Here is a 12,023-nt window from a genome sequence, read left to right as displayed (position 1 = left end):
TAAATTGTTATTTCAGATAATTTAGACTTATGGCGTGTTATTGAAGTCATGGCGAGAGAGTTTATTTATATCTAACATGAAATTAAGAACCAAAAAGGAACAAATGTACGTATTCAGATTGCAATATCATCCTCCTCCTGTCACGATCCACATTCAAAAAATTCACAGACGACTCAATCTCCAGTTTTGACACTGCTAATTGAGTTTCCAGAGGACTGTCATGATGTGGGTGTTTTCAGTTTAAAAGCCTTTCTTCCCAACTGATTCTCATTCACCTTGAACTTGTCATTTTTTCATACCTTGCCTTCCATAGCATAATCCTGAAGGAATGGTTAGTAATGGCTATATGGGCATTTATTCTTCGATTTATATCCGATAAATTCCAGCCCAACCACCCAACCTTTATTAAATTTATTGGTATTCTTAGTACCTTGTGATCAACCAACAACTTGAAAGTAACCAATCTTGAACTTGAATTAATGCTAGGTATACTTCTATGACTTTGCAGGGGTAGACCGAAACTGTTTCCAGAGATAGACTTGGTACTTACCGTGGAAGGATAATGAAAACGAAAAGGTAGGAGAAAGGGAGAGAAACTTTCTTTTGTCGGGTTTTCCCAGAGCCCCAACAAGTTTTACACATATAAAAATGAAAACACAACATAAAAGGGTAAAACAACGTAAGTAAAACCGCATGGTGGTGGACAAATGTGACGTAGGTGTCGGCCAGAGATGGCGTCCACGTCACATGGGGCGCGCAGGTGGGTGACAACTGACAAATTCTCCTTGTCAGCTGCAAAGCTAAAGCCTAAGCCTTGCCCTTTTTAGGTGCACAAACAAACTAACAAACTATTTCTCTCTCTCTCTCTATTCTATCAAATCAAATCGTTGCTGTGAAATCTTTTTGGTTTTCAGTATCAAACAAAAACTACTACAAAAAGAAAATACACCCACCAAATCATTTCCTTCAACCGCAAGCCTAAAGCGCTTCAATTTAATTCGAATAACTGTCACATTCCATCGGATAAAACAAATAGAATTTTCATTATTCAACATTCAACAAACTCCCTTCTTTCAAGGACAAGGTCTGTTCTTTCTTCTTTTGTTTTGTTCTTTTTTGTTTTGAATGTTTATTGTTTTGTTGCTTAACTGTTTTGGAGTCTGATTGAGTTAATGTTTTTTTTAAGGATTCTGGAGCAAAGACATGGCCTTGTTTCGTAAACTCTTTTACAGGAAGCCACCTGATGGCCTTCTGGAGATCTGTGAACGTGTCTACGGTGCGTTTGGTCTTCTTGTCTGTGTTCAAATTTGTGTCTTTTCATTGGGATTATTAAAAGGTCAATGTTTTTAGTGGAATTCAGTTCTCTTAACTTTTTTGAAATATGAAAAAATTGGTCACTCATGAAATGATTGATATTTGGGTGATTAAATATGATTTTTGAAAAGATTGCTGTTTTTCAGAATATAGGTTCTGTTTGGTTGCTTAGGAAATTTGGGAAAGAAATGCAAAGTTTGAATTCTCTGTCTCAGTGTTTAGGAGAAGAGGAAAAGAGAAAAAGAATAAAAAAGGAAACATTAGAATTTAGTCTTATTGGGCAATTTTATCACTTGAAAATTGAAAACGTAGCTTGTGTATCTTTCATGTCTGACAATTTGTGTGTGCTGTGGTGGCATATAGTTTTTGATTGCTGCTTTACTACTGATGCTTGGGAAGAAGAAAACTACAAAGTCTACATAACGGGAATTGTTAGTCATCTTCATGATCACTTCCCCGATGCTTCATTCTTGGTCTTCAATTTCCGGGAAGGAGAAACGCAAAGCCAGATGACTGAATTCTTATCCGAGTATGATATGACGATAATGGATTACCCTCGTCAATATGAAGGGTGCCCGTTACTTGCAATGGAGGTGTTCCACCATTTTTTGAGATCATGTGAAAGTTGGCTCTCACTTGGTCAGCAAAATTTGCTTCTAATGCATTGTGAACGAGGTGGTTGGCCGGTCTTGGCTTTCATGCTGGCTGCATTGCTGTTATATAGGAAGCAGTACAGTGGAGAGCAGAAGACGTTGGACATGATATACAGGCAAGCTCCCCGTGAGCTTTTGCAGTTGCTGTCACCTCTGAATCCAATTCCTTCACAGTTGAGGTATCTACAGTATGTCTCGAGGAGGAATGTGGCCTCAGAATGGCCGCCTTTGGATCGAGCTCTCACCTTGGATTGCGTCATTCTTAGATACATTCCTAATTTTGATGGAGAAGGAGGCTGCCGTCCAATATTTCGAATATATGGACAGGATCCTCTTCTTGTTGCTGATAAAACTCCAAAAGTTTTGTACTCAACTCCCAAAAGAGGCAAATTTGTACGGCATTATAAGCAGGTAATATCAGATTTTTCTTGTCTTCTCAATCAGTTTTCATTCTCATTCCCCACCTCCTCCCTTTTTGTTATTAAAGGGAAAACGGTTGACATTCCTCATATCTTTTGAGGATTTAAAAGCTTGTCACACATCTAATTTTCCACAATGTTAGTAATATTTGACAATCTTGGGACTAGTGTGGAAGACTAGTAAATGGATGTATGGCCCTTTTTCCTTAGGTGCTTCAGTTGTTAATTAGGTTACATCTGCTACATTCAACCCTGTTCTTGAAACTCAAACTTGGGAAGTTATGCTCTAATACATATGTTGTATTATGAAAAAGTCAATAGTTTTTGTAACACTAATCCCCTCAGTGTATGTATAGACACATAACCCCAGTATTGCTTGGGCATTTGCTTACTCTTATTGTCACATCTTCTTTTATATGTGCCTACTGTTTGATTACTCTAGAGCATGTGATTGTCTAACCTCTTACTATTTGACTGCAGAAAGAGTGTGCGTTAGTTAAAATTGACATAAATTGCCATATTCAAGGTGATGTTGTGGTTGAGTGTATCAACTTGAATGATGACATGGAAAAAGAGGCGATGATATTCAGGGTTGTGTTTAACACTGCTTTTATAAGGGCAAACATTTTGATGCTTAATCGTGATGAGATTGATATATTGTGGGATGCTAAGGAGCTGTTTCCAAAAGAATTTAGAGCTGAGGTATATATTTTTCATACATTTTGTTTGCAATTTCGTGGTTCTTTTTTATTTGCTTTTTCTAATAAAACGTTACCCTGTGGATGAAGATTCTTTTCTCAGAAATGGATGCTGCTTCTTCCATTATTTCCATGGATTTTCCTTCCTTTGAAGAGAAAGAAGGTCTTCCTATGGAAGCATTCGCCAAAGTTCATGAAATCTTTAGTCATGTTGACTGGTCAGATCCTAGGGCAGATGTTGCATTTAACATGCTCCAACATATAGGTGCATCAAATATTGTCCAAGAAAAGTCTGACAGTGATAGGAATAGCAGTGTGGATCTCAGCCCTCGGCTGCGGAGACTAAGTTCTAAAACACTTCAGGATGAAACAAAGTTCACAGTATCACCACGTAGCCCAAGAAGTCCTGCATCTATCGGTATGAAGATTCTATCTGCATTCTCACAAATGTCATCTCTTGATTCTGATACAAGTAAGGAGGCTAAGCCCCAAGACTCTCGCATTGAACCATTCAGTCAGTCTGGTGTCATGCACCAACAAAATAACCAGTCTACTGCAGGGCCACTTCTGCATGATTCTGTGTCATCTGTTAGTCAGGTCAGTCATCTAACTGCAGCATCTGCAGATGCAGTAAATGATTCTCCAGTTGTGTCACATAAACCGAAAGCTGTTGAAACTAAAAGCATTTCAGTTTCTCCACAAACACCTTTATCTGCCCCAGTTCAACCTCCCTCTACTTCTAGTGCAACAAAAGCAGCTCTTCCTCATCCCCCACCACCTCCTCTTTCTTCAGCATCAGAACCGCCAAAGTCTTCACCTGCTATAGAAATTGGAACTTACTTACAAGAAGGCAAGTCTGCATTAGCCAAAGATGCTCTTGTAGGCAAGACTCCATTTGCAGCAGCCACTTCAAAGGCTTCCCCTTCTTCCACCTCTCCAGCCCTTGCAATAGCTTCAACTGTGCCACCTCCTTTAACACCACCTCGCAAGGAGGACCCAGCTATTAGAGCGAGCCCTCCTGCAGCCCCTCCACCTCCTCCAACACCACCTTCGAAAGAGAATCAAACTGTCAGTGGCGTACATCTGGAAGCATCTCCACCTTTGGAGGAAAATTTAGCTCTTAGTCCTAGAATTCCAGCAGCACCTACACCTCCTCCTGCATCTCCCTTGAATGAAATTGCAGCTGTTAGAGATGGACCTCTTGCAGTTCCACTGCCACCTCCTCCTCCAGCAACTGTTAGAGCTGGGTCCCCTGCAGCTCCTCCACCACCACCTCCTCCTCCAATGCCACCTTTGAAGGAAAATTTAGCTTCTAGATCTGCACCTCCTCCACCTCCACCACCTCCACCACCTCCTCTTCTTTCCAGGCAAGCAGCAAGTCCTGCAGCTTCATCATCAGCACCCCCACCACCACCGCCACCTGCCCCTGCCTTGTCATCAAGTTCTTCTCAAGTTCCTGCTGCCCCACCACCTCCTGCTCTCTTTCCTAAAAAGACAAATGGTGTTTCTCCAGAACCTCAAGCTGTAGGTCAAGGATCTTCAGCTCCTGCACCACCACCTTTTAGTCCTTCGACAAATTCAAAGAACAGACTTTTGTCACGTACTATTAGTTCAAAGAGTCATCAGACCAAGAAACTAAAGCCATTGCATTGGTTGAAGTTATCTAGGGCTGTGCAGGGTAGCCTATGGGCTGAAGCACAAAAATTGGGTGAAGCATCTAAGTATGTGCTGCTCTGCTGCTAAGTTTGGATTCTTTTTTTCCTTTTTAAATATCCTTTAAGGCTATGGTCTTTTACTTGTTTCTTTTTAATTCATTGGATTTATTAACCCTCTTTCTAGGGCTCCAGAGATTGACATGTCAGAGCTTGAGAATCTTTTCTCAGCAGCTGCTCCGAATACAGATCGTGGTGGAAAATCAAGTTCGCAGACTGCACGTGGGCCAAAATCTGATAAAGTGCAACTGGTAATGCATTTTTGGTATTTAAGTGATACAATTGTTTATTCAATTGCTTGTTTCATCGATGTTACCATCTGTAGTTTAATTCTAAATACTGTACAATCTAAGCTTTGGCTGATTGCCATAATTATTAAATACTAAGTGCAGTTTCCATCCATCTGCTTGTCATTGCTTATCTGCCTTATTCCAAAGAAAATATGAAACATTGTAAAACTGCTCTAGATGGGAAACTTGGATCCTGAAAATGAACCAGGATAGTTCTATTCTTTTAGTTTGATTCGCATAAGAAATGCAAGCTTTCAGTCTGATACATACTCACACATGAACCAAGACTTTATATCGTGGGCTGCTTGGTGATGATAACCATATCATGAACCTTATTATTATATCTTTAGTATGCTTTTGTTCAGTATCTTTCCTTCTTGCAGATTGATCACAGAAGAGCATATAATTGTGAAATCATGCTTTCAAAAGTGAAGGTGCCCTTGGCTGACTTAATGGTAGGTTGAACAGTATTGTTCACAGCTTGTAATTATTTACTTCTCTAAATAGTTGTCATGAAACGTTACATTTGGCTAATTTCCTCAAATCAACTTGCAAACTCACATGCTAACATTGGACTGCATTTTATCCTTTTATGGTTTTGCTTCTTATCCATCTTTGCTTACTTGCCTCTTTTCGCTTAACAGATGTACATATATGTGTAACAACTCAGTCCTCCAGACTGCCTATGATTTCAAATTGTGTGAAAATGGTATCAAGTTTTGGTGGAGGTGAAAAGCATAGCTTATATGCAGCTTTAAGGAGAAAAGCTTGCAGAGCTGCTATTAATATTGATGTAGGAGCTGCACAAACTTTTTTATTAATAAAAACTCGGTTTGCATCTGTAGCTATTGTTCATATAAAGAGTTATAAAATGTGCAAGCTAAATCCCAGTCTATTGAAGTTTCAAAATTTTACTTGGACAAAAAAAAGCTCTCTAACAACTAAAGGCATAGAGTACTGCTGCACAAGTTGTTATTTATAAAACCTGCAAATTTTATGAATAAAATTCATCTGATCTAAAAATATATATGTATTTTTCTCGATTCCTCAGTATACAGGAGGTAAATACTACATTCACTATGTAAAAGGTACAGACCTTTAGGTTTTCATGATGGAATCATAAATAATTTGTTCATTTAGAAATGCATCCTTGACTATGTTTGTGCTATCAAATGCAGGTCTCAGATTTTGGTAAGTCCATAATAGTATGGATTTTCACTCAATAAGCACAAATATCAAATTGCATGCATGAATGCATCTCTATTGAAATATGGTTTGCTTAAAAGGGAAGAAGTTGTAATATGTGAATATGATGAACAATCTGTTAATCTTTCATACCAGAGGGGTGGTATCTCTTGCTTGATAACCTTATGCCACTTAGTGAAACTTTTGTAGAGTTCGGTGCTTGCCTTGGAGGATTCAGCATTGGATGTTGACCAGGTTGATAACCTCATAAAATTTTGTCCTACCAAAGAGGAGATGGAATTGCTAAAGGTGAAATGAATCATTGTTATTGGGTTAATATTTGTGTTAAATCCTTGATCATAATAACGGTAGACTTAGTGCTCTCCTCTAATAATATTTATGCCTTTGATGTAATCAACACATCTTATATCCAAGGTTCTAGTATTATCTGCTCCATGAGTTATAATTGTATTCATAATGCCTTTGTTCAGGGCTATACTGGAGAGAAGGAGAAGTTAGGGAAGTGTGAACAGGTTAGGATTTTTTTGCTACTTCCTTATAAGTTGTTTATTTGTTGTCTGCTGAGTCTCTTCTCAAAATTATGAGTTGTTCTTAGGTAGAATACTTTCTGTTGGATATCATAATTCGTCATCAACTGAAAAGGGATATTTGAACTATCCAATCTGGCATTCACTTGAATAAATCAGTTTACTATCCTATGTTTCTCTATTTCATATTGTTGGCTGATATTTTCACATGCAGCATTAATTCAAACTAATAAATTTTAAATTAGCTACTTATGAACGTTATGAAACTTTGGATGGTAAAGGAAGAGAAACATGTCAAGTCTTCTTCTATCTCTTGTCTTTGAGTGAAGTTGGTTTTCTTTTATTAGGTTGGTATTTGTGTAAAATTGAGAATGGAACTTGTTAATTTAGTTGCTTTGATGAACCTATTTCCATCTGCTTGACTAGGATGTTATTCTTTGCTACATGAGATGTGAAATAAGTGGTGATTAACCCTCTGGTTTTTTCAGTAGTGCATCATGTATTGTCTGTATGCTCTCTGGTACCTTTTGTTAGTTTAAGAGGGGAGAAGAAGTGAGGAAAGGTGTTGGGCCCTTACTACATCTCTAGACATTCCAAGTTTCAATTTTTTGTTTTTTGAATCACTCTGTGCAATGATGTTGGAAAGATTGGAAGTTTTGATGAATTTTGTTGTGAATTATTATGTTGAGATATTAGCCACCTGGATTCCGCTTCTATAGCAGCTCATTATAGAGAACGAAATTTTTACCAAATATATCTTCTTTTAGCATCATTAATGGATCAATATGTTTCTTGGACCTCTGAGACAGTTCTTCTTGGAGTTAATGAAAGTTCCTAGAGTAGAATCCAAGCTCAGGGTTTTCTCTTTTAAGATACAGTTTGGCTCCCAGGTTTGATCAAAATCTGTATCCAAGTTCCAAGTTCCCAAATGTTCTTGGCTTTTCCTTTTTACTTATCTGGCCTTGAATTGTTTTTTAGGTTTCTGACCTCAGACGTAGCCTTAATGTTGTGAACTCTGCAGCAGAGGAGGTAAGTTACAAATTTTTTGCTTGCATTCTTCTTTGTGGAACTGCTTTAGATATTTAAGATTGACATCACATTAATGTCAAAACTTCTTTTATCAGATAAGAAATTCTGTCAAATTGAAGAGAATCATGCAGACAATTCTTTCATTAGGAAATGCTCTGAATCAGGGAACTGCAAGGGGTGAGTTAATTACAATTTGTCTGGTATTGGAACTATGCTAATACACTATCATACATAAGTATCATCAACATTAGGAGGCATCAAAATTGACTCTGAAATTTAGATCAATTATGTATCCTTGTAAATGGGAGTGGCTGAGGCTCCAATGTGCATCAGGAACTTTAGTGCTAAATACATTTGCTTATATGTGCTAGTGCTCAGCTTTTGGGTGAACACCCCTAAAATATTGTTTCCTACCTTTCTACTGGGAAAATTCTTTAAACCATCTATCCCTTTTTTTCCCCCATATTTGTCACTCCACTTCTCATTGCATTATCAAGTCTTTCATGTCTTTGGCTTGGTTACCTGACCTTTAATCTTGGTGTAGCTTAAGATGTCTTTGAGTATTAAGTCACAGTCAGCTCTTTCATTGTGAATTAAAACGTATTACAGTTAGCGTCGAATTCTTTATTTATATATTAGATTTATTTTCCTTTTTTTTTTTGACAGTGGTCCCAACTCCTGTGTTTCTAATTTTTCTTTAATGATGTCAAAAAATTTTGCATCTTTTATTCAATGCCCAAATTTTTTAGGTTCTGCTGTTGGATTTAGGTTGGACAGTCTTCTTAAACTAACAGAGACACGTGCACGGAACAACAAGATGACTCTCATGCATTACCTTTGCAAGGTACAAGTTGTGACTGATCATTGGATTTCTTGTGACCTTAATCACAACCTTTATTTATTAATTTAAATATATATGAACCTGTACTCATTTCTTTTCTCCTAACTTATTTTCTTGAATCTGGTACCTTTCCATAAAAAGTTCAATGTAATTAGTTGGGCATAATAATTCTGAAAAATAAACTGTAGGTCCTTGCTGATAAGCTTCCAGATCTACTAGACTTTTCAAAAGATGTTTCCAGTTTAGAACCTGCATCAAAGGTATGTTACTTGCTCTTAGTGAAAATAATTTTAAGAAGATTGAAGTTTAAGCTAGCATCTTGGTTGAAGTGTGGTTCCTATAGATACAACTGAAATATCTAGCAGAGGAAATGCAAGCCATAAGCAAAGGATTGGAGAAAGTTGTGCAGGAACTGTCCAGTTCCGAAAATGATGGGCCTGTGTCAGAAAATTTTCGTAAGGTAATTTAAGAATATAATCTGACATGTTTGAAATTGATGTAAACACATAATCTTCTTTTCTTTCTTGATGTTTTCTTCTGTTGTCCAGACTTTAAAGGAGTTCCTTTGCTTTGCCGAAGCTGAAGTAAGATCCCTGGCTTCACTATACTCAGGGGTGGTATGTCTCTAGCTCTTGCTGTGAAGAGTAGCATTCCTACAAATGTTGATCGTATTAAACCATTTATTATCTGAGGTCTATATTGACAGGGTAGAAATGTGGATGCATTGATTCTTTATTTTGGAGAGGATCCAGCTCGCTGTCCCTTTGAACAAGGTATTTGATAGTTGTGATCAGTTTGTGCTTCTACTCTCATTTGACAGCTGATTATGCAAAAAGTAAAACCTTTGACTTAATCTAGTACAAAAAAGAGAGAATGAAATTGGAAAAAAATGAAAAGGGCAAGCTTAGTCTGCTTTGAGTCTGTAATGCTTTCATATCTCTGTTTGTTTGTTGACAGTTATAGTTTTTTTCCCTCTATATTCTTCTTCTGAACTACTGCTGTTTGCTGCAGTTATTTCAACTCTACTCAATTTTGTGAGGATGTTCAATAAAGCTCATGAAGAGAACTGCAAGCAGCTTGAGCAGGAAATGAAAAAGTCAGCGGAAAGTGAGAAGTTGAAGATGAATGCTTCACAGAAGGAATCAGAAAACTTATCGCAAACTTCTATTGCCAGCAGCAATGTCAAATGATTCAGAGAGATCAACCTAAACTGCTTTCCCTTCTCAGGAGCAGAAAATTTATATATACTCCAAAAGGGCCAGAGGCATTCGAACAACTGTTTGCATTGGCAGAAAACATAAGGTGGCGGCTTTGTTGTTGAGAGGAGAACATATGGTTGACTGGTACAATCAAAATGTGAAATGCAAATACGAAAGTGATGCATTTCGCTGCTAACTCGATGTTCCTGAGAGGCAAGCACTACCAACCACCAATCCCAGTTCATTTTCAGTCATTTTGCCTAGTTTAGCTTAATGCCTGTGCCTCTTCATTTCTTCCCTTGCTGCACAATATAACTTACTGATGGGGTCTTATCATTTTTGTTTGGAGCACAGATACTGGGTTACTTCTGTAAGCAACTTGTAAATTATCTTCACAGAACTTGTAAGTAGTTTTCAAGAAACATTTTTTTGGGGATTGTGAATCTCATTTTCCCCCCATCAAAAATTTTGTTTTCATTCCCGGATTTGCCAAGTTTTGCTTTGCCAATGTGCGCTTTGTTTCTCAACAATAAATAATTGTGGGACTGTATATCTGCCACATCTATTGATGGGCATCCTTTCCACCATGAAAGATCTCAAGCTTCAGCTTTTGATTTTTACAGAGTTTGTGAACTTAAAAGGATCATATCTGAGGTAGCAAAGTAATGCACCAGGTTTAATTTTCCATGTGCTATGCACCCTGGAGCTTGACCAAAAGTGGTTGACATCCCTACATTTAACACATTGAAGAAGTTTTACCTTCCTTTTTCATTTGTAGGTGTCATATAATATTAATGTGATGTATTGATTTATTATAATAAATGTTTATATAATATGATGATATGTTCATATGTTTAAATATTTTTTTATTTTTTATATATTTATTTTTTCTTAAAGGTAGTACTAATTGAAATATATTTATCTAATTTATGGACTTGCACTTCCACCCACACAATTTACAATGCCTTCCCTATAATTGTGGCAATCCCAATATCAGAAGCTTGATGAAAATTTTCTGAAGGAGAGATTTGATGAAATTTGTGTCCTTTTTCCATGCAAATGGGTGGCAATCACCAAGGGTTCTTATAATACCAAGTAAATACTGAGAATTGACAATTGTGGGTCAACTGTCCCCGATTTCCATCAATCCATAAACATTAAAATAAAAAAAAAGTATGTGGCTCAGTTGATTCGAATCCGCCACTGCCTTGGTACCCTAAATCTTAAATTTGTCTCGGAGTTAAGTGAGAGCTAATTTAGAATATTTTTTAATATAAGTACACGTAACATGTGGTATTAAAATTAATATAATTAAAATAAAATTTCAATCGTCATAAAATTATTTTAAATTTTAAATGAGAGTTGTTAAGATTTGTTTCGAACAATTATAATAATTCAAATTCAAATATCATCAATTTAATAAAATTTTTAAATATTGACAATCACGTCCACATCGATATAAGTCAAAATATCCCGAATGATTCTTGCTTAGAGTGTTAATAGTTCTTATAGAAGTGCGAGTCACGTGTCTTCAACAGAACAAAAATGTGAGGGCACATCAAAGCATCCCTAGCTCTAATTTACTCTTATTATCACTGCGCAGCTGCTTAAATTATTGTCCCTAGACATGCCAATCCACAATGCAAATGCCAAGAAATTGACTCCATATTTCTCTTTCTTTGCTATAAATTTTATAAGTTTGGATCTCACTGACTTTCATTTCTAACGTATCAAATGAAGCTTTGACTTGGTATTATTATTTGGATTTTGTACATTATATTTGGTGAAAGTTAACAATTAATGCATTTTCAGCTGTGCTTAGGTGCTTAATTAGGTGCCCTTAATGATGATTAATCATAGTCTTGTCAGTCCTGCTTTGCATCCACTCGCCCTTTCAAACATTGCAGTACAAAGCAAGTGGGCAGAAAGTTGTAGGGAAAAGGTACAGTGAACATTACCTGCTCTCATTGCACCTACTTCTCCTCCTAGGTGGTGGGTTTTTGCTTGCTGCTTTGATTATGCTGTAAAATTGTTCAAAGGGCATCAATTTATAGCAAGTTCAGGTTGTAGTACAAAGTCCTGAGAATAAATCTTTTGATAAGGGAAAAGAAATAGTGATCTTCTACATATTGCAA

General features: G+C 37.0%; 1 protein-coding gene across 5 annotated transcripts; it reads left to right on the top strand.

The window, feature by feature from the left end:
* Window positions 1–854: 854 nt before the first annotated feature.
* On the top strand, window positions 855–10,613 carry LOC110410598 (formin-like protein 13). 5 transcript variants are annotated; one of them, XR_016350900.1, is made up of 19 exons: window positions 855–1,084; window positions 1,187–1,276; window positions 1,678–2,378; window positions 2,867–3,088; window positions 3,175–4,805; window positions 4,924–5,047; window positions 5,470–5,541; window positions 6,482–6,580; window positions 6,763–6,804; window positions 7,629–7,709; window positions 7,798–7,848; window positions 7,944–8,025; window positions 8,598–8,692; window positions 8,878–8,949; window positions 9,033–9,149; window positions 9,238–9,306; window positions 9,396–9,462; window positions 9,701–10,101; window positions 10,243–10,613. XR_016350900.1 is itself a non-coding variant. In XM_021420368.1 (18 exons), exons 2-18 carry the CDS (start codon window positions 1,204–1,206, stop codon window positions 9,877–9,879), a joined length of 3,777 nt encoding a protein of 1,258 aa, XP_021276043.1. In that variant the 5' UTR covers window positions 855–1,084; window positions 1,187–1,203; the 3' UTR covers window positions 9,880–10,613. The 5 variants fall into 5 exon arrangements, 1 of the variants encoding a protein (XP_021276043.1); XM_021420368.1 differs by having other exon boundaries at window positions 9,701–10,613; XR_016350901.1 differs by lacking the exons at window positions 9,396–9,462; window positions 9,701–10,101; window positions 10,243–10,613 and having other exon boundaries at window positions 9,019–9,149; window positions 9,238–9,268.
* Window positions 10,614–12,023: the final 1,410 nt, after the last annotated feature.

Source organism: Theobroma umbraticum, unplaced genomic scaffold (genome assembly GCF_002168275.2).
Source record: "Theobroma umbraticum cultivar Fairchild unplaced genomic scaffold, ASM216827v3 scaffold_56.0, whole genome shotgun sequence".
In the NCBI taxonomy this organism is placed as follows: domain Eukaryota; kingdom Viridiplantae; phylum Streptophyta; class Magnoliopsida; order Malvales; family Malvaceae; genus Theobroma; species Theobroma umbraticum.
Note: the sequence above shows the minus strand (reverse complement) of the source record. Positions and strands in the feature narration are given on the sequence as shown.